The sequence below is a fragment of the Balaenoptera borealis genome (genome assembly GCF_965194805.1).
Source record: "Balaenoptera borealis genome assembly, chromosome: 19".
NCBI classification, from domain to species: domain Eukaryota; kingdom Metazoa; phylum Chordata; class Mammalia; order Artiodactyla; family Balaenopteridae; genus Balaenoptera; species Balaenoptera borealis.
Window position 1 is genome coordinate 62,194,852 of NC_138878.1, and position 21,371 is coordinate 62,216,222.

The 21,371-nt window shown below is 54.1% G+C and overlaps 2 protein-coding genes across 5 annotated transcripts; one reads left to right on the forward strand and one right to left on the reverse strand.

Annotated features, from left to right (window-relative positions):
• Positions 1 to 1,978: 1,978 nt before the first annotated feature.
• PIH1D1 (PIH1 domain containing 1) lies at positions 1,979 to 7,320 on the reverse strand. Of its 4 annotated transcripts, none has more exons than XM_082370368.1 (10): positions 7,181 to 7,320; positions 6,259 to 6,352; positions 5,795 to 5,861; positions 4,992 to 5,171; positions 3,795 to 3,856; positions 3,621 to 3,702; positions 3,077 to 3,206; positions 2,770 to 2,845; positions 2,268 to 2,411; positions 1,979 to 2,101 (listed from the first exon to the last, which is right to left on the reverse strand). In XM_082370368.1, exons 2-10 carry the CDS (start codon positions 6,346 to 6,348, stop codon positions 2,060 to 2,062), a joined length of 873 nt encoding a protein of 290 aa, XP_082226494.1. In that variant the 5' UTR covers positions 6,349 to 6,352; positions 7,181 to 7,320; the 3' UTR covers positions 1,979 to 2,059. The 4 variants fall into 4 exon arrangements, with proteins under 4 accessions (XP_082226494.1, XP_082226495.1, XP_082226496.1 ...); XM_082370369.1 differs by having other exon boundaries at positions 6,259 to 6,365; positions 7,181 to 7,312; XM_082370370.1 differs by lacking the exon at positions 7,181 to 7,320 and adding an exon at positions 7,128 to 7,148.
• On the forward strand, positions 7,238 to 21,140 carry ALDH16A1 (aldehyde dehydrogenase 16 family member A1). The gene is made up of 17 exons (XM_082370323.1): positions 7,238 to 7,369; positions 11,770 to 11,872; positions 12,294 to 12,420; positions 13,132 to 13,310; positions 13,394 to 13,471; positions 13,568 to 13,749; positions 13,837 to 13,989; positions 14,700 to 14,885; positions 15,116 to 15,211; positions 15,414 to 15,550; positions 15,711 to 15,816; positions 15,902 to 16,032; positions 16,229 to 16,396; positions 16,698 to 16,899; positions 19,640 to 19,825; positions 20,155 to 20,277; positions 20,866 to 21,140. Exons 1-17 carry the CDS (start codon positions 7,280 to 7,282, stop codon positions 21,025 to 21,027), a joined length of 2,409 nt encoding a protein of 802 aa, XP_082226449.1. The 5' UTR covers positions 7,238 to 7,279; the 3' UTR covers positions 21,028 to 21,140.
• The last annotated feature ends 231 nt before the right edge of the window (positions 21,141 to 21,371 follow it).

Here is a 21,371-nt window from a genome sequence, read left to right on the forward strand (position 1 = left end):
TGAGTCCTCTCCCCGCACCTGAGTTCTGCCCCACCTTTTGGGATCTGTCCCCGCCTCGCCCGGGATCTGTCCCCGCCCCCTGATTTCTTACCCCACCCCTGAATTCCAGCCCCGCCCCCCTGGGGTTGAACCTCGACCTGTCTCCAGCCCGCTGGCAGGTCCTGCCCCGCTCCTTTCGCCGCCAGCCCCTCTTTCCGACGCCAGATCCAGGCCCCAGGAGGGTGCTCCTTTCCTCACTGCCTCCCTGGGTCTGGCCAAAAATACATTTGGGATTAAATTTTCATGATGTGGCACAGGTCCGCGAGGGAGTGGGAGGGAGCAGCCGGCGCGGCGGGCGGGCTCCACGGAAGGGATGGCCCGGCAGCCGCTGCCCGCCGCAGCCTCTAGCTTTGTCTCGCTGGGCCTCTGGGTGTCACAATTTTGCCTATGTTTGAGAAAACCCCGGATTCCCAGGGAGGAGAGGCTGGGGGCTGAGACTCCTGGGTCAGAGGGAGGAGGGAGCCTGGGGCTCGGACTCCAGAGTCTGAAGGAGTAGCCCGCGGATTCGTCCACACGCGCCACCCTGTGGTGACAGAATCCCCGGTCTGGGTGCGGAGGCGGCGGTCGCGGCTCCGGGCCAGGTGTGAAGGTGGAGCAGATGGTGAGGAGGAAGGAGTGGGAAGGGGGCCCAGCAGCTGCCAAATCCCGGGCCTTCGCCGGAACCATCACCATGGAGACCGAGGAAGGCAGAGAGGACCCAGCCCCACACTTTCGGGACCCGGGAATGAGTTCTTCTTCCTCCACGGAGGGTTCCCATGCAAACTACAAGTCCCAGCGGCCACTGGACTTCACCATTTGCTTCTGAAGGGCCGATTACTCCGAGGGCCGCTGGGAGTTGTAGTTCTCTGAGACAACGGGCTGAAGTTGCGTTGCGCCCTCTGGTGGACATGGCGCCCAAGTTCGCTATTTCCGAGGCCCAAGGGACCCTACCCAATGTCATCCCCAAACTTTTTCACCTTCTCACCATCTAATCCCTCTTTCCCCACCCAATTCACTCAGTTCCAGCCACACTGGCCTCCTCGCTCTTCTTTCAACATCTACCACTGAGGCTCCTGCATTTACCTATCCTCCTGGGATTCACTATGGAAGAAGAGTGTGTTGGCAATCATTCATGAACTCAACAAATATTTATTGAGTTCCTACTAGGCATCAGGCATTGTCACACCATAGGGGACATAGCTCTAATGAGAGTATCACTGGGTATTGGGGACCACCAGAGGAGGATTCTAACTCAGCCAGGGAAGATCAAAGAAAGCCTGAAGTTTGAAAAGCTTCCCAGGAAAAGCTCACTAAAAGGGATGACTGGGAGGGTCGGGGCAGGGCATGGTGTAGAGTAAGGAGATGTGCCCTGTGAGGGCAAACAACCAGAGGTACTGGAGTAGACCTGGGTAGGTGTACTGGAGAAGAGGATACTAAGTAGGGGAATAGCAGAAACTAAGAAAAGGTGTAAAAAACTGGTGTGGTCAGGACACTGCTCAGTATGACTAGCCTGAGTGACTGGAAGAGGCCAAAAGGGAACATGAAGGGGGACTTCCCTGGTGGTCCAGTGGTTAGTACTCCACACTTCCACTGCAGGGGACATGGGTTTGATCCCTGGTCGGGAGCTAAGATCCCATGTGCCCTGCAGTGGGCAAAAAAAAAAAAAAAAAAGGGAACATGAAGGCGACCAGACAGCACAGAACATTGAGTGCTAGCTGAGAGGCTTGGACTTTCTCCTAGGGGCACTGGGGAGCCAAAGAGGGGCTGTGAACAGGAGAGGGGCAAGGGCAGCTCTGGGGCCTTGAGAGAGACTGACAAGGGGAGAGACTAGAGGCCAGGAGGCCAGGGAGAGGATCGGGGGAGAGGACGAGGCCTGAGCTGGGGGAGTGACCTCCATGGGACTCCAGTCCAATGTCCCTCTTCCCTCCCACTCCCCACTTACTCCTAGCCAGACACAGAACAAAGGCAAAAATCTTTTATTTCAATTTTAGGGAAGCCACCATCCTCTTCCCTCCATGTAGAAGCACAGGGAGACACCCAGTCAAGAAGGCACCGACAGAAGGGGCATCGCCACCATCAATTGCTGAGGAGAGAGAGGAAGAGGAAAGAGGTTCAGGACCTGGGGATCCAGCCCCCAGCCCCTCCCCGCTCAGACCCAGAGTCCAGGCCCCCAGCCCCACCCCCCTCATACCCAGGGGTCCAGGTCCCCGAGTGTCCCTGGTTCCCCACAACCCCCAGCCCCCCAGTACCTTTCTCTTCTGATGGAAGGCTGCCTTGCTCTCATCACAGTTGATTCGCAGGGGAATGTAGGCATCCAGATGGTACAGCTGCTGGGGGCCCCCCATCACCAGGCGATTCTCCCCGATCTCCAGCGACAGTCCCAGAGCGCCTTCCTGGGGATGCAGCGGAATCAGCCCACCCTTCCCTTCTCGGCAACAGGACGGTAGGAACACAGACCAGTGAGAGAACTCTCGTGTATCGGGATACCATATTTAAAGAGTCTCATCTCCCAAGAAAAAGGTGGGACACAGTAATTACAGGTTTATGACTGAGCACTTACGATGCGCTGGGCATCCTCAGGACAGCACCAGAAGTGGGCCTGAGGCCCCCATGGGACAGAGGAGGCAACCTGCTCAGAGGGCAGCACTAGCCAGGCTCACACAGGTCTGATAACAAGCCCACATCACTTCCCCTCCAAGACCCCAACCCTTCCAGATCTCATTCTCCTGCTCTGGTGGAGGGTGCACTCACCAGTTTGGGGAGGTCAATTTCGGCCAAGAGGAGGTCAGGGGCCTCCAGCCAAAGGTTCAGGTGAGGCTTCTCAGGGCTGGGGAGGAACAAGACCCAGAACTCAGAAGAGCCGCCAGGGCTTTACCAGGGTTGTTCCCTCTCTTTCTCCCTCCCAGCCCTGCAGCCTCAGGACACCTTCCCAGAGAGAGTTCTGCTTCTCCTCCCTCTGGGTTCCCAGAGCCCCAGGACACCGACACCTACAGGATGGTGGGAGAGATTCCAAAGAATGTCGGGGAGACAGGAGATAGGGAGCCCACTGAATGCCCACCCTTTCTCAGGTCTCGGGGAGTCGGGCATGTACAGGTTCCCCAGCTCCTGGATCCGAGGACGCTGCTGGGGGCGGATATTCTGCTGGGAGATAGAGCCCAGGAAAGGTCTGTTCTTCAATATACGCCACTCTGAGGGGAAGGAGCACAGGATCAAAGGTCACATGGCTCAGGGTGTCCTTTGCTCCCTCCCCTAGAGGAGGAAGGGGGTCTTGCACTGCGAGAGCCTCATGGGAGAGGCTCCGCCCTCTGCCGAGGATACCAGGGATCTGACCACACCCCCAAGCTTGACTTTAGGAAGCGTGCCTGCCTTAGCCCCTCCCCTCGAGGCTCTCAAGACCCTGCCGCTTATCTGGAATCCCCCTTATCTGGACTCCCCCGTCTCCTCCCTCTCCCCCTTCCCAAGACTCACACAGCCCTCTCCCTGAACTCCACAGCCCAGGGGCTAATATAATCCCTGACCACACTAGTCCCACTTCTCCCAGGGGCCGCCCGCAAGCTCCTCCGGGTTTGGCTCCTCCCCGTGGCCCAGGCCCCGCCCCTCACCTGGATTTAGTGGCAGGCTGTATTTGTCCTCAAGGCCCTCCCTGGCAATGGTGATCACGAGCTCCCGCAAGAAATCGCTGTTCTAGGAGTGAAAGAGGGAGAAGAGATGTGGGAGGGCTGGGGGATGGAGGGAGAGGCCCCGGCCCAGGCCTCCCCTGCAGCCCCGCCCCCAACCTGCATCCTCCGGTAGAAGTCGCTGTTGACAGCTACGTCGTAGGCGGTACAACCCTGGCCTTCTGCCGGGAGAGAAAGGGGGTGAGACCCCAGCCTTCGGTGGGAACCCCACGGCCCAGGCACAGCCAAGGAAAACACAATCAAGAACAGCAGCCACAGACCCAGAGACATTAGGAAGTCAAGACACGCACTTGCCAGTCTGGATTCATACCAGCCTCGTCTCCCAGCTCCAGTCTCTTCCCCTCTGGTCCTTCCCCACCATGTTCCAGAGCTGACCCTGACCCTCCCCAGTTCATAGTCCTCCCAAGGCTCCCCAACACCCGCAGGGGGAGGACTGAGTCCTTCAGCCTGGCACTGGAGGCCCTGTGTGGTCTGCCCCTCCCACCTGGAGAGAGTTCACTTCTCCAGCAACCTCATCCCTTTAAATTTCTTCCAATCACTCTTGATTACTGATCAATTCAATTCAGTCATTTCTCTCCGGCCTCTGGACCCCTCTGTTCTCTCTGCCTAGAACCCTCTTCTCTGTCTTGGCCTGATGAACTGCTCTGGTTCCTTGAAATCTTATATCCGACATCTCCTCCTCCAGGAAGCCTTCCCTGATCCCTCAGTGGGAGTGAAGAGGCCCCCCACCCCACCCCGAGCACAGCACAGAGTCACACCACATTGAAATCACATCTGCCTCCTTCATCCTCACCCAAACCTGAGAGTTTCTCAAGGGCAGGTTCTGGGTTTTGATAAGTCCCTACTCCCCAGGGCACTGGCCAAAGCTTCATCCCAGGAGGCTTCAGGGGACATATGTGAATTGAAAAAAACAAGGATATAGAGACAGAAACTCAACAGAGACAGAGGTGAGACAAGGCAGAGACACAGAGACAGGGGAGAGGGTGGAGGAGAAATCAGGGATGAGTTAGGGCTGGCCGAGGACTAGAGCCAGGAGATCAGCTAATGAGCACCTGCCCAGCCCTCCCTTGCTCTGGGGTGGGGCAGGGAGAAGTGCCAGCCTGGCCAGGTGAGCAGAACCAGGACTGTCCAGTGAGAGTTCTGGATGCCCAGGAGGCTAGGGATATGCCATGGGGAAAAGGATCAGTACAGGGGTGCCAGGTTTCTAGGTCCTGAGGGAGGAGGGTCCTGGGCCCTGGATTCTAGGGAAGAAAGGACCGAGGGGGCTAGACTCCTGGGTCCTCTCAAGGCACTGACTTGCATCCAGTTCGGCATGCGGCTCTCCCAGACTCATGGGGATGCGAAACCCGGCTTGGTCCTCCTCCAGCATTTGAAGCAGCTCATCCTCGGTCAAGTCAGCGGGAGGAGGGATGGAGGGAGAGTGACAAATGTTGATGAAAACCTTCCCTTCAGATGAGTTGGTCTTTATGCAGAAACCTGGTGGGAATGGGTTTGTCCTTGACCATCTGTCTCTGCATGGGTCTCAGTGTCCATCCTTCTTTTGATCTGTCCCCCTCCTAGAGTATTAGTCCTCCACTTTCTGGGTCTGTTCCCCTTCCTGCCCCTGGGATTTCTGACTCTCTGTGTTTGAGTCTCTGTCCCCCTAGTCACCGCACATCTTTTTTTTTTTTTAATTTTTATTGGAGTATAGTTGATTTACAATGTTGTTACTTTCTGCTGAACAGCAAAGTGAGTCAGTTATACATATATATATGTATAACTCTTTTTTAGATTCTTTTCCCATATAGGTCATTACAGAGTATTGAGTAGAATTCCCTGTGCTATACAGTAAGTCCTTATTAGTTATTATTTTATATATATTAGTATGTATATGTCAATCCCAATCTTCCAATTTATCCCTCCCCCTTACCCCTCCTCTCTTTGGATCTCAGTCCCTTCCTTGCTCTCTCTGGGTTTCCGTTCACTCCCATCACCCAAGGCCTCTATATACCACTACTGTGTCTCCTTCCTCTCTCCTTTCCCTATGCCCCTGCCCCCAGTCTGTGACCACCTCTCTCTGGGACTCTATCCCTCTCTCTTTGGGTTTCTGTCTTTCTCACCAGGTTGAGGTTGTATCTGTGTAGATTCTGGTCTGCTTGTCTGGGCTTGCTGGAGCTCCTTGGAGGCCTGTGTGGAAGAAAACAACGTCCAGGCTTGGCGTTTGTGCTGTCAGAACCCCCTCATTTGTTCCTCAAATGTTTAGTGAGCAATTTTTACGTATATGAGCTAGGCAGGGCATGAGACATACTATGTCCCCTTCCTACTTTGAGGAACCCGAAGGCCAACCCTGATCCCACTCCCATTTCTTCCAGAGACTAGCGAACAGCTAGTAATAGTAGTAGTTAAGCAACTACAACTCCCGTAGGCCCTGTTGCTTACCCCCCCGCCCCCCGCCAGTACATTCTGGGAACTGTAGTCCCGTTTCTGAGTGCGCGCGCGCACACACAACACACACATACACATACACACACACACACAAAATCTCCCAAATCCTCAGGGACCCAGGAGTCCGTTCAGTCCGCACCTGCAGCAGCAGCTCCTCGAAACGCGCCGTCTCAGCGCTCATCGTCTCTGCCTCGTTTAGCTCCGGTACCAGCAGCTTCAAGTCGGCCATGGCCCTGGGGAAGAGACCTAGGCGTCCTCAGCAACAACCTTCGGTTGGATGCGAACTCTGACGCCTGCTCCCGGGCCCTCAACCGACTCCCGACACCCACAATTCTGTACGAAGATCTAAGAATCTGGCCTGAGACTACAGTTTTACTCAGGTCAGATACTTCATCAAATCTTTTAGAAGCCAATGTCTCTAGATGCCCTCTAAGCCCTTTGTGCCAAGTGTTTAAATGAGAGCCACTCTTCTGGTCTCTGCATAACCAGGAACTTGGGTAGGCCACACTTCCGACTACCCCAACGCTCGTTCATCTATCCTGCAACCGCATTCTGTACCAATCACAGAACAATCTAGTCTAAGTCTGAAACCACGCCCTTCACCTCAACCAATCAAAACTAAATCCAGGCAGCCGCTAAACGCCACACTTCCGGTGTGGATTAAAGCCACACTTCCGCTCCTTCCCTACAGCCACATCTGGCCAGGATACTGGGCAAAGCTGGCACACTTTTAAAACCTTAACTTCATTGTCCATCCTAAAGGACTCCCTTCTGATCTCTGAACAATCACCTCGTCCCCAGAGGTAGATTAGATTCTCGAGTAAAGATATTTCGGGCTAAAAGCTGCACTTTCGGCCTCCAATATGAACAGGGTGGTGGGAAGACGCCAATACGGCCACTCTTCTAAATCTGGAGGCCTCGTACCTATTAAGGCATTCATATTTTCGTTCCCCACTCCCCCCGCTTTGAGGAATGCGCATGCTCCAAACTACACTTCCCGGCGCAGACCTATAAGCGGAGTCACCGGGTCCTAAGGCGGGGTTACGCTCTATCTCCCGTACCTCGCCCTTTGGGCTGGAGGGGGCGGTGCCGCCCTTCAGACCTCGAGGTACCCTTGGGGAGAGAGTCCCGTAGTCCGTGGAAAGCGGCCTGGGAGCGTGATGGCTGCGACGCGCGCAGGACCCCGCGCCTGCGAGATCTTCACCACACTGGAATACGGACCGGTGCCGGAGAGCCACGCATGCGCATTGGTGAGGATTACCCGGCCGGCGCTGCCCATCCCCCTTCCCAGTCCTTCGGGCCCCGTTTTGAGCGCGGACTCCCGTGATACACCGCGGCAGCTCAGCAGTTCCGCCCCTCTCAGCTCCCGTGATTCCCGCCACTCCTTAGGATCCACTCTGGAGGACGTTCCCTTGAGCCCTTACGGTTGCTGCCTGTTAGCCCTTTAGTCTGTTCTCGCTTGCCCTAGTGGCTGTCGTGTTCCACGGTCCAAAAGTCACGGTGGTGATTCTCCTATTCTTCAGAATCCCCCGAGGGGCTTCTGTGATTCTTCAGGGCCGCCTCAGAGCTTCCTGTGATCCCCTGGGACTCAGAATTCCTGTGGGGCTCCCGTGATCTTCCGAGGACCCTCAGAACCCGCGTAGACTTCCCGTGATTCCTCAGAATATCCTATGGCTCCCGGGGTTCCTCGGAATTCCTGGGGGGGGCTCCCTTGGTCGTCCGGAGACCTCCGCGGAGCCCCCGTGAGTCCTCAGGGTCACGTCAATACTTGTGGGGATCCTATAGTCTCGGGAACTCTCGGAATCCCAGAATACATCAGAACTTCCTGTAATTACCTTCAACCCCGCAGAATAACCCCGTGGGGCTCCCGTGATCCCTCCGTGTACTTCAGAACTTCCCTAAGACTCCCGTGATTCATCAGGGTCCCCCAGAACGATCTTGGGGTTCCCGTGTATAACTTCGGTGCTTCGAACTTTGTATAGCTACCCAGCCCCCTCAGAATTCCCCCATGGAGCCGTCCTGATCTCACAGGGCCCTCTAGCACCTAGGTGTGAGAAGCTTGGGCTTCTCTGGAGGGAAAGAGGAGGTTAGAACAGTGGTCCACGTGGAAGAAGATGAGACCACAGCCTGGTGCGGACTGTAGAGATGGAGAAGAGATGAGGCAGAGATGCAGGAGTAACAGGGTTTGGGGTATTGAGAGGGCAAGGACAATGCCTCGGGTCTGGGTCTGGCTGTCTCTGTCCTCCCTCCACCCCCCATGGTGAACCCAAGAGGAGTAGGGTGGCAGAAAGGTTGGGAAAGACTGTGGGCTTGGTTATCACATGGTGATGATGAGAGGGAAAGCCTTGGGCCATGTGCAGGAGTCAAATACTACCTGTGCCTGAGCCTCAGGTCTGGAGACAGGGACCTCACAGTAGAAAGATAATTGAATGGTGGGAATGATGAGATTATCTAGAACTATAGTGTAGACTCAGATAAGAGGATCTGGGATGGAGTATAGAGAATTCCCACCCTTGGAGGTTGGTTAGAGATGGACTATCCTGAAATAGCAATAATGTGATAATAGCTTATATTTATTGGGTGCTTTCTATGTGCCAGCCTCTGTGTTCAGCATGATCTCATTTAATCCCCAAAACAGCTGTGAGAGGGGATTATTGTCATTACTTTAGTGATAGCAGACAGAAGCTTAAAGAGGTAAGTAATTTGCTAACAGTCAACACATCTTAAAAAATGTGAAAATGAGATTTGAACCTGAGCCCTGGGATTCCAGAGCCCATGCCCCCCATCCCCCCCACCCCGCCCCCCAGCTCAGTCTTACAATCTGTGGGCCAGACTCAACCAACAAACATGTTTTCTTTGGCCTGAACTTTATTTTTAAAAATGTGAATTAGTGGACAACTAATTTCATGTAAACATCCGGGATTCCAGCTTCTCTTGAAAATAAAATTCCAAAGTTTGGCAACCTTTGCCTCACATTCCCTGACAAAGATAATCTGGATCCAATAGCTAACTGTCTTTTTAGACAAGTCATGAGTTCCTAGTCTCCACCAGGGCCCTCTTCTCACACCAGGGTGGCCTGCCAGGACCCTGTGGAACATTCTTTCTGGGTTCTGTTTTTCTTTGGGGGGGAAATTTTGCAAAGTTACACAGAGTACTTAAATTATGAACTCCCATTTACCCATCACTCAGTGTCAATGATCATCAACATTTCATCCAATGTTGTATCTCTTTTTTTTCCTGGAGTGATTTAAAACCCAGATGTCATGTTATTTTCCCATAAGTATTTGAATCTTCATTTCTAACAGGTAAGGACTCATTTTGTAACAACCACCAGGCCGTTTTAACATTAACAGTCATTCTTTAATATCATCTAGTGCCCAGCCCATGTTCATATATGCCCGACTATTTCAAAAATATGTCTTTCCGTCGGGGGGGCATCTTTGAATTTGAAACTTATGAATTTTTACTTTACTTAAAAATTTTGGGGACTTCCCTGGTGGTCCAGTGGTTAAGAATCCGGCTGCCAACGCAGGGGACGCGAGTTCAACCCTGGTCGGGGAACTAGGATGCCACATGCCGCAGGGCAACTGCACTCGTGCGCCGCAACTAGAGAGAAGCCCACAGCGAAGAAGCCCACACGCCCCAGTGAAGACCCAGCACAGACAAAAAAAAAAATTTTTTTTGCTTTAAAGAAAAATGAGGAGGCCCAGTTGGTAGGGTAAGAGAAAAATCAGGAGACTAAGGCATCGGGGATGCTAAGAGAAAACAGTCTGGTGAATTCCCTGGCGGTCCAGTGGTTAGGACTCCTCGCTTTCACTGCAGGGGGCCTGGGTTCAATCCCTGATCGGGGAACTAAGATCCCGCAAGCCAGTGGCCAAAAACAACAACAACAAAAACCAGTTTGCAGAAGGAAAAAGTGGAAAGGATGTCTTGGATTTAGAAAGGATTTAGGGAAGACAGAGAAAGAAACAGGAAACAGACAGAATGAAATGCAATAAAATTAATAGGAAGTCTTAAGTAAGTGCTGTTCTGAGCCTATGACACATATGGATCCATTTAATTCTCATCACTGTCCTGTGAAATAGGGAGAGACTGTGATTATCTCCATCTTCCAGATGGGTTAGCTGAGACCAGGGTATTTTAAGACCCAGGCTAAGACTGCACAACAAGGAAGTTTCAGAGCCACGATTCAAACCCAGGCCATGTGGCCCCAGGCTCCAGGGACTCCCTACCTTGGGCTCAGTTAGGCACTTCACAACCAAGTAAACTGCACCTGGCAAGGCAGCATCAGGCCTGTGTCTTCAGTAGGGGTCACATCGTTCCCGAGTGATGACAGCAGAGGTGGGAGGGAATGCCATCACACGTGGGAAGGTATGGGAGTCACCTGGCTTAAAAGCCCCACCTCCCAAAGAGAACCTGATACCACGTGATACAGTCTCATGGGCATTGCAAGGGTCCTGGCAAGGAACATGCCTATCACAAGAATGCAGAGCACTCCAGGAAGCCCCAGAGTTCTGGCTTCCCACTGGATATTTATGGTGTATTCCCAGTTTTCCCGGTCCAGGTGCAGTGGACCAGTCGGGGGTCAATATTGTCTAGAGATATAACTGAATTGTATCAGATTTCCAGGGAAATAGAAAGTCATTTCTATTCAAGAAGGCCATTTCTCCACGGAGAAGAACAAGTTTTATTAATCCTTTGTTCACATTCTCCGTATGTAAAAGTCAATAGGACATCCCTCATACGTTGCTGGTGAGAATGTAAAATGATGCAGCTGCTGTGGAAAACAGTTTGGTGGTTCCTCCATGAATTACTCAAGAGCATTGCTATATGACCCAGTGGCTCCACTCTGAGATATATGCCCAAAAGAAGTAAAGACGTATTCAAAGAAAGACTTGTACGTGAACATTCACAGCAACACTATTCACAATAGCCAGAAGGCAGAAACAACCTAAATGCCCATCAGCTGATGAATGGGTAAAGAAAATGTCTCTCCAGACAATGGAATACCATACAGCCATAAAGAGAAATGAAATTCTGATCCATGCTACAGTGCGGTTGAATCTCGAAAACACCAAGCTGAGTGACAGAAGCTAGACACAGAAAGTCACATATTGTGGGATTCCATTTATATATGAAATGTCCAGAATAGGCCAATCCATAGAGACAGAGAGCAGATTAGTGGTTGCCAGGACTTGGGGGCAGGGGAGAAGGGAGGGTGAGCTCTTAATGGGTATGGAGTTTCCTTTTGGGGTGATGGAAATGTTCTGGATTTTTTTCTTTTGCTGTGCTGCTCGCCACGTGGGATCTTAGTTCCGCGACCAGGGATCAAACCTGGGCCTCCAGCAGTGGAAGCGTGGAGTCCTAACCACTGGACCGCCGGGGAATTCCCAATGTTCTGGAAGTAGATAGTGGAGATGGTTGCACAACATTGTGAATGTATTGATACAAAATGCCCTGAATTTACACTTTAAAATGGTGAATTTCATGTTATGTATTTTTTATGTTTATGTGTATTTTCCTCCTACACGGGAAAATAACTGATGGGGCAAAGGGGGTGGGTATTCTTTTCCCAGAGGACTCTGGGTAGGGATCAAGCTCCCCCAGCTGCCTCTCAGACCCCTTTCCGAACTCTCTCCACCTCCCCCAGGCCTGGCTGGACACCCAGGACCGGCACTTGGGTCACTATGTTAACGGACGGTGGTTAAAGCCTGAACACAGGAGTTCAGTGCCTTGCCAGGATCCCATCACAGGTATGCGGTGTCCCCCAGTCATGGGAAAGAGGTGTCTGTGGCCCCAGGTGTACCCACCAACAATATACCATTCTCTCTGCTCAGGGCCCTGAGGGCAGGGAGCAGCTGATGGGAGAAGAAGTCTGAGATTTCTGGCCCCTCTTGATAACAGTCCTCCTAATTATGGTTCCAGGTCCCTGTGAACACTTTTGAAGTCACTGTCTCCTAAAATCCCTTCCTTGCCTGTGGGAGGCAGTCAGAGCAAAGACCTATATAGATTTATCCCCATTTGTCAGATGGTAAAACTGAGACCCTGTGTGGGGTAGGGGGACCAGCTTTACCGCCTTGGGGTGCTTCTGGGCTCCAGAAATGTCAGCCCCCTCCAGTTCTGACACGGGTTCCCCCCACCTCCCAACTGGGTTCCCCCCATTCATCTCCCCAGGAGAGAACTTGGCCAGTTGCCTCCAGGCACAGACGGAGGATGTGGCGGGAGCCGTGGAGGCTGCCAGGACCTCATTGGAGAACTGGAGCACACAACCTGGAGCCTTTCGGGCCCAGCATCTGACCAGGTGATGCACTTGAGGTGTGGACCCCAGGAGACGGAGAAGGATTTGAGAACAAAGACTCTATATTTCCCAATATCCCCCTGAATTCACTGGCTGCTAAGACTCATATTCCCAGCATGCCTTTGAGCCTTTAGCAGCTAAAACTTCCATTTCTCACTGTTCGCTGGGACTAGAAATGACAAAGCCTGTTTCCCAGCATACCCTTGGGACTCATCCGGGCGCCATTTCTCAACAGCTCACTGGGGCTGGTGAAGCTCCTGAAACTGTTTTCCAGCACATTCTTGGGGAAGTTAGAGACAAAGATTCCATTTCCCAAAGAACAATTGAACTTAAAGGCTAAACTTTCATTTCCTAGCACGTTTGGGGGTTACAGGTGGCCAAGATCTTTACACAGCACCCTGAGGTTTTGAGTGTTTACCAGACTACATTTCCCATACATCTTTGGTGCCCTCCACCAAAGATGCCCCAGGGGTTCCTGGGGATTGTACTTCAGGTATACACAGGGCGTGTTCCAGGACTCTATCAGGCCAAGGGGCAGTGGGAAATGACCATCCCAGGACTTCCCTGGCGGTCCAGTGGTTAGGACTCTGCGCTTCCACTGCAGGGGGCACAGGTTCGATCCCTGGTCGGGGAACTAAGATCCCTCAAGCCGTGCGGGCGGCCAAGGAAAAGGAAAAAAGAAAACAATGACCATCCCACCTGCTTGCTCCACAGGCTGGCCAAGATGATCCAGAAGCACCAGCGGCTGCTGTGGACCCTGGAGTCCCTGGTTACTGGACGGGCCATTCGAGAAGTTCGAGACAGGGATGTCCCTCTGGCCCAGCAGCTGCTCCAGCACCATGCAGTCCAGGCACACACCCAGGAGGAGGCGCTGGCAGGCTGGGAGCCCCTGGGTGAGAAGCAGGAGTCCCAGCCCCCAGCCCCCTCCTCCCTCACCATCCAGCAGCGCCTGCGCCAGTCTCATTTGTTCTTGCAGGAGTGATTGGTCTCATCTTGCCACCCACATTCTGCTTCCTTGAGATGATGTGGAGGATTTGCCCTGCCCTGGCTGTGGGTAAATGATTGGCTGGGGGTTGGGACTCCGGGGTCTGAGGGAGAAGGGGGCTGGGGGTCTGGACTCCAGGGTCCTTGAGCTGCCTGCCTTCCCCAGGCTGCACTGTGGTGGTCCTCGTGCCGCCAGCCTCTCCGACGCCCCTCCTTGTGGCCCAGCTGGCGGGGGAGCTAGGCCAGTTCCCAGGAATCCTCAATGTGATCAGCGGCCCTGCCTCCCTGGGGCCTGTCCTGGCCTCACAGCCTGGAGTCCAGAAGGTGGCCTTCTGTGGCGCCATCGAGGTATCTTCAGGGGTGGGAGGGTGTCTGGACACAGCTGGGGGGCTGGAATGCTCCTCCCCGCCGCTGACCCCTGCGTGGATCCCATAGGATGGCCGTGCCCTACGGCGGGCCCTCGCGGGCCAGGGTCCCGAGCTGGGCCTGGCACTGGGGGCTGAGTCGCTGCTGCTACTGATGGAGACGGCGGATGTGGACTCGGCCGTGGAGGGCGTCGTGGATGCAGCCTGGTCTGACCGCAGCCCGGTGAGACCTGGGGGCTGGGCATGTCTGTCTCCAGACCCTGGGGCTCCATGGCTTCATTCATTTTATTTATTTATTTTTTAAATTAATTTATTTGGCTGCGCTGGGTCTTAGTTGCGGCATGCAGGATCTTCGTTGCCGCGTGTGGGATCTTCGTTGTGGCATGCGGGATCTTTTAGTTGTGGCATGTGAACTCTTAGTTGCGGCATGCATGTGGGATCTAGATCCCTGACCAGGGATGGAACCCGGGCCCCCTGCATGGGGAGCGCGGAGTCTTAACCACTGGACCACAAGAGAAGTCCCTTCATTTGTTTTAATTTTCAGTTCTTTGTGTCTCCAAACTCTTATCTGTAGACCGTCGCATGCGAAGGACTCTTCATCCTCTCGAGTTTCTGAATCTCCATGTTCCCGGCTCTCTTGGGCTTCCAGGCTCGGGGGCTCTGTGTCTGTTGTTCTTTAGGACTCTTCATTTTTCTGAGTGTCCACGTCCTAGTTTTCTAGCGTCTCTCTTCACTCTGCGTCACCAGCTTTCTGTAACTCCACATCCTCCCTGAAGTTTGGGGCCTCAGGGAGTCTCCTGGTCCTCGGCCACTTCTCCCTGACCCTCCTCTGGTCTGTACACATATGTCCCCCAGGCTTGGCCCTCTGTGGGGATGTGACCCACCCACATAGGCTCCAAGTTTGCCCACCCTAACCCCCCCTTTTCCTAACAGGGGGGACTCAGACTCCTCATCCAGGAGTCTGTGTGGGATGAGACAATGAGGCGGCTCCAGGCGCGGATGGGGCGGCTTCGCGGTGGCCGAGGGCTAGACGGAGCCGTGGACATGGGGGCCCGGGGGGCTGCTGCACACGACCTGGCCCAGCGCTATGTGCGCGAGGCCCAGAGCCAGGGTGCACAGGTGAGCCTGGGCGCAGACTCTGGGGTGCCGGGGGAGGAGGGACCTCAAGATCTGACTCCTGGGTCTGTGGAGGGATGGGTCTGGGGGCCTGGACTCCGGGGTGTGAGGAAGGAGGGGCTGGGGTCTGACTCCCGGGTCTGAGGGAGGAGGGGTCTGGGGTCCAGACTCCTGGATCCCTGGGGAGGAGAGGACTGGAGTGAACTTGCAGATCTATTTCTCTGTCTCCCTAGGTCTTCCAGGCTGGCAGTATGCCTCCAGACAGCCCATTCTTTCCCCCATCCTTGGTCTCTGACCTCCCTCCAGCCTCTCCATGTACCCAGGAAGAGGTAAGCCCCTCAGGGTCTCAGAGACCCTAGGCCATCCACCCATCCTCAGCCGGACATGGGCGGCACAACACAGAGGCCCCCGGGGTGACCATTTGGACTGGGTCTGGGGGCTGCTGACTGCTGTAGGCTGGACTCCTAGTGGGTGGGGTGTTGGAGGGAGGGGCTGGCCAGGCCGCCTGAGCTCCCTTGTCACCCCTTCCAGGTGCCGTGGCCTCTGGTCGTGGCCTCCCCTTTCCGCACTGCTAAGGAGGCGCTGGCCATGGCCAACTGGACGCCCCGAGGAGGCAGTGCCAGCGTGTGGAGCGAGAGACTGGGGCAGGCCCTGGAGCTGGCCTACGGGTCAGTTCACACCCACTGGGCACACAGGGGGCCCTGCTGGGATGGCCCCAGCTTCAGTCTCGATGTCTTCCCCTCTCTCTGGGTCTCTCCCCGCCTCTCTGACTACCCCTCCCCGCCTCAAGTTTGTGCATTTCTCTCTGATGGCCCCTCCTCCCCACAGGCTCCAGATGGGCACGGTCTGGATCAATGCCCACGGCCTCAGAGACCCTGCAGTGCCAACAGGTGGCTGCAAGGAGAGTGGGTCTTCCTGGCACGGGGGGCCAGATGTGAGTGCACCCCTCCCTGCCCATCACCACCCCTTCATCCACCTTGTGCCCTTCTCACGTCCTCTTGACACTGTCCCTCTCTCAGGGTCTCTATGAGTATCTGCGGCCCTCAGGGACCCCTACCCGGCTGCCCTACCTGTCGGAGAATCTGAACTATGACACCTTTGGCCTTGCTGTTCCCTCCACCCTACCAGCTGGGCCTGAAACAGGGCTTAGGTGAGCTGTTCTAGGGACTACAGCTCTCAGAATTCCTGGCGTGTGGAAGGTCTGTGCTCTCCCAGAGACTCAGGGGCCAGGAATGTGGGGTCCCGCAGAGGCTCATGGGAGCTCGAGTGGTCCATCCGGTGGGGTGGGGATGGGGTCTGAGCAGTCCCTGCCCCAGCACCCACCCTCACACCTCACCCTGCTCCAGCCCAGCACCCCCCTATGGGCTCTTTGTGGGAGGCCGTTTCCAGGCTCCTGGGGCCCGGAGCTCCAGGCCCATCCGGGATTCGCAGGGCGATCTCCATGGCTACGTGGCTGAGGGCGGAGCCAAGGATATCCGAGGCGCCGTGGAGGCTGCGCACCAGGCTGCCCCTGGGTAAGGAAGCGGGGCGTCACGTGAGACAGCGCAGGGGTCGTGGGGTGTCGGAGAGGGGAGCCCGAAACCCCAGGACCGGGCTGATGCTGATGGGACATGGGGTCTGGACCCCAAGGACTGTGGGCTACGGAGTCTGAGCTCCCAGGGCTGACGGGATGTGGGTCTGGCCCCTCACTCTCCTCCCCGGGCAGATGCGCTACGGGGCCTGGACCCCCAGGGTAGGAGCTGTGGACAGAGGTGGGGCACCTGGAAAGAGCCAGGATGAGGAAACCAACCCCCAATGTGCCCTGTCCACCCACAGCTGGGTGGGCAAGTCGCCAGGGGCCCGAGCAGCCCTACTGTGGGCCCTGGCGGCCGCACTGCAACGCCGAGAGTCCACCCTGGTCTCGAGGCTGGAGAGGCATGGAGTGGAGCTCAAGGTCGCCAAGGCAGAGGTGGAGCTGAGCGTGAGGCGGCTTCGGGCATGGGGGGCCCGCGTCCAGGCCCCAGGCTGCACCCTGCAGGTGAGAGGGGTCTGTGGGCCGGCAGACAGGGCAGGCAGTCTGGAGTGGCGTCAGAGGGGCTCCAGAATGAGCCAGACTAGGGGTCCAGGCCCAAGTGGCCTCACCTCTCTACATCTTGCTTTCGTCCTCTGTATAATGGGTATCCAGCCCACCTCATAGAGTAGTGTTTCAACTTGTTGTTAGTGACCCATTACTGAGCCATAAAACCAATTTAGTGGGGTCATAGCCCTGCTTTGGTGTTTTTGTTCTTGTTTCTTTTTTTAACAAAAGAGAACAGGATAGAAAATATAGAGTGCATTGCACAGAGTATTGTTTGGTGTGATTTTTGTTTTGTTTATATATATAATATGCAGCTAAATATAGATACTAGGTTGGTCTGAAACGTATGGTGGGTCCAGTGAAGAAAGCGTGAGGATTCAGTGACTCAAGCAATGGCATGGGCACACTCAGGGATAGAGATAATAGAAAGATAATGGAAAGATAGCTAGTCATTTGACCTGGGCTTCCTCCATAAATGATATACAATTATACACTTATACAGTGGTACCGACCTTGAAGAGTTGTTATGAAAACTAAGTGAGCCGAGCATTTAATGTCTGACGTGTAGCCAAGGGCTCAGAAAATGTTTGCTTATGGATGGCCAATAAGCACATGGAAGAATGCTCCGCATCATTAGTCATTGGAGAAATGCAAGCGAAACCACCATGAGGGACTTCCCTAGTGGCGCAGTGGTTAAGAATCCGTCTGCCAATGCAGGGGACACAGGTTCGATCCCTGGTCCAGGAAGATCCCACATGCCGAGGAGCAACTAAGCCCGTGCGCCACAACTACTGAGCCCACACTCTAGAGCCCGCAAACCACAACTACTGAAGCCCACACACCTAGAGCCCATGCTCTGCAACAAGAGAAGCCACCGCAATGAGAAGCCCTCGCACCACAATGAAGAGTAGCCCCTGCTCTCTGCAACTAGAGAAAGCCCGCGCGCAGCAACGAAGACCCAGCGCAGCCAACAACAAAAATCATCATGAGATATCATTAGGCACCTATTGAATGGCTGAAATTCAAAAGACTGACCTTACCAAGTGTTGGTGAGGATGTGGAGGAACTGGAACTCTCGCACCCTGCTGGTGGGGCCATCAGTGGGACAACCACTTTGGAAAACAGTTCGGCAGTTTCTTAAAAAGTTAAATATACTCTTTTTTTTTTTTGGCCGCACTGCATGGCTTGCAGGATCTCAGTTCCCCAAGCAGGGATTGAACCCAGGCCACAGCAGTGAAAGCCCGGAATCCAACCACTAGGCCACCAGGGAACTCCCTAGATATACTCTTAACGTATGACCCACCATGAGTCCTAGGTATTTATCTAAATAAATTTAACTTCTAGGTTTTAGCCCAAGAGAAATGAGCACATATATCCATACAAAGACTTACGCACAAATTTGTTTTGTTTTGTTTTGTTTTTTGGCCTTGCTGTGCAGCTTGCAGGATGCAGGATCTTAGTTCCCTGACCAGGGATCAAACCCACGCCCCCTGCAGTGGGAGCATGGAGTCTTAACCACTGGACCACCAGGGAAGTCCCTGCACAAATGTTTATAGCAGCATTATTCATGGTAGCCAAAAAAGCAATCCAAATGTCCCTCGATAGGTTAATAGATAAACAAAATGTGGCCCACCCATACATCGGACTCCTACTCAGCAATCAGGAGGGAACAAGTTACATCATGGATGAATCTCAAAATGGTTATGCTGAGTGAAAGCAGCCAGATAAAAGAGTACAGACTGTATATGATTCTATGTCTAGAAAATTCTAGAAAATACTAATTTATAGAGAGAAAACAGATCACTGGTTGTCTGAGCACAGAGGGTTCAAGTAGAGGCAGGGAGGGAAGGATTACCAAGGGGCACAAGGAAATTTGGGGGAGTGAAGTTCATTATCTTGATTGTTGTGATTGGTTTCACGGGTGTATCCATATATCAGAACTTATCAAATTGTACACTTTGAAGTGTGTGCAGTTTAGTGATAGTCAGTTATATTCAATAAAGCTTTAAAACACACACACAGGGCTTCCCTGGTGGCGCAGTGGTTACGAATCCGCCTGCCAACGCAGGGGACACGGGTTCGAGCCCTAGTCTGGGAAGATCCCACATGCCATGGAGCAACTAAGCCCGTGTGCCACAACTACTGAGCCTGTGCTCTAGAGCCCGCGAGCCACAGCTACTGAAGCCCGCGTGCCTAGAGCCCGTGCTCCACAACAAGAGAAGCCACCGCAGGGAGAAGCCCGTGCACCGCAACGAAGAGTAGCCCCCGCTCTCTGCAACTAGAGAAGGCCCGCCCGCAACAACAAAGACCCAGTGCAGCCAAAAATAAATAATTAATTTAAAGAAAAACACACACACACACAAACCTATAGGCTAGATTTCGAGACCTCTACACATATTAACTCATTCTATCTTAACAGTAAATCTCTGAGGTAAGCACTATTATTCTCATTTTAAAGGTGGGAAACTGAGGCCCAGAGAGGTTAAGTAACCCACCCAAGGTCACACAGCTGATGTGAACCCAGCGTCTGGCTCCAGAGTCTGTACTCTGAAATATCACCTGGTTTTATTATTATGATTGGAGTTGTTACGGAGAAGTAAAGTTGGGGATGAGAGGAGAAAAAGGGCGGGTGATAGAGGAGACCAAAGGAGGGCAGTCAGGCTCTCCTGCCCCGCCCTTGACCTCCTGCCTGTCCCTGCAGGTAGCAGAGCTGAAAGGCCCCGTGCTTCGGCTGCAGGAACCTCTGGGCGTGCTGGCTATTGTGTGCCCAGAAGAGTGGCCCCTGCTTGCCTTCGTGTCTCTGCTGGCCCCTGCTCTGGCCCACGGCAACACTGTGGTCTTGGTGCCCAGCGGGGCCTGTCCCATCCCTGCCTTGGAGGTCTGCCAGGTACAGTCGCCTGCCTGCCTGCTGCTGCTCCCAGCAGCCTGTGGAGCAGCAGATGGATGAAAGATGCCCCAAGACCTGCAGGAGCTCAGCTCTCACCCCACCCCCTTGGTAACCATGGTAACCTGCATCCTGGCACAAAACCTTCACTCCTCATAGACCCAGTGATGGTTCTCTCCAGACTGTGAGCCTTCACCAGTCATGACCCCAGTCCCATTCCTTCCAGGACCCCCATGGCCACTCCCCAGATGCTCATTCCTTACCCTCCCCGACAGCCCTGGGGGTCTCTGACTCCCTCCCAACCCTGGATGACCCACTATCCCATCCCCTAGGATATGGCCACCTTGTTGCCAGGGGGCCTGGTGAATGTGGTGACAGGAGACCGGGACCACCTGACCCGCTGCTTGGCCTTGCACCAGGACATCCAGGCCCTGTGGTATTTCGGATCTGCCCAGGTACCTTTTGTTTTGCCATCTCCAGTGTCTTAAACTTCACCAACAAACTCTTCCTTTTCTGGGGACATGGCTGCACCCCCTTAGAACACCCATTGCTAAGGGGGAGAAACTCCTTGGCAACCACGTTCTGAGATCCTGCCCCTTTAGAGCCCTGGTTGCTAAGGAAGAGGATCTCCTTAGCAACAAGGGCCTGAGATCCTGCCTAGCCCAAAGACTTAATCTCATTGGACAACCCATTGCTAAGGACCACACCCTAGCAACAGTGTCAGAAGCCTGCAGTCCACCCTCTTAAACCTCCTGATGGTAACAGATGGGAACTCCTTGTCAACAATAACTTCAGGCCCCATTCCTTTGAGTGTGGGCTGTTAAAGGGGAAGAAGTTCCATAGCCGTAAAGGTCAACCTTGTTTCCCTCAGCATCTGGAAGGTTTGCTTTCTAGGAGCTGAACATTCTAGCCACAGAGCCTAGGCAAGCCTTTAGGCCCCTCCTCAATAATAGTCCTTGTTGCCAAGGAAGCAGCTGCTTAGCAACCAAGCCAATGGAAATGCTGACCACCCCCCCACCCCCCCACCCATCTCCCCACGCCAGGGCTCCCAGTTTGTGGAATGGGCCTCAGCAGGAAACCTCAAGCCAGTGTGGGTGAACAGAGGCTGCCCGCGGGCCTGGGATCAGGACGCCGAGGGGGCAGGCCCAGAGCTGGGGCTGCGGGCAGCACGGACCAAGGCCCTGTGGCTGCCCATGGGGGACTGATTGCCCAAGTGTCACCCACTCCATCTTGGACAGAGGACAGATGGACCCCAACCGATGCCAGACATCTGGAATTTTCCTCTTATTATGGTTCCAATAAACTCTGACCAATCTTGGCTGTGTTTCTGAGGGGAGGAAGGGAGGAAATAGCAACTTCTGGGCTATTGAGGCCATTTCAGTTCTGAGACTCAGCAGCCCCATGGGCTGGCGCCAGGACAACACAGTGTCTGTGAAATAGATACAAGGGACTCTAAGAAACTTTGGACAGGGCCTCAGCGACTCTTGTCTCTTCTGGTCTTTTCCATCCAATGGCTCCTGCTCCCTGGTTTTCTCTGCCTCTGCATTGC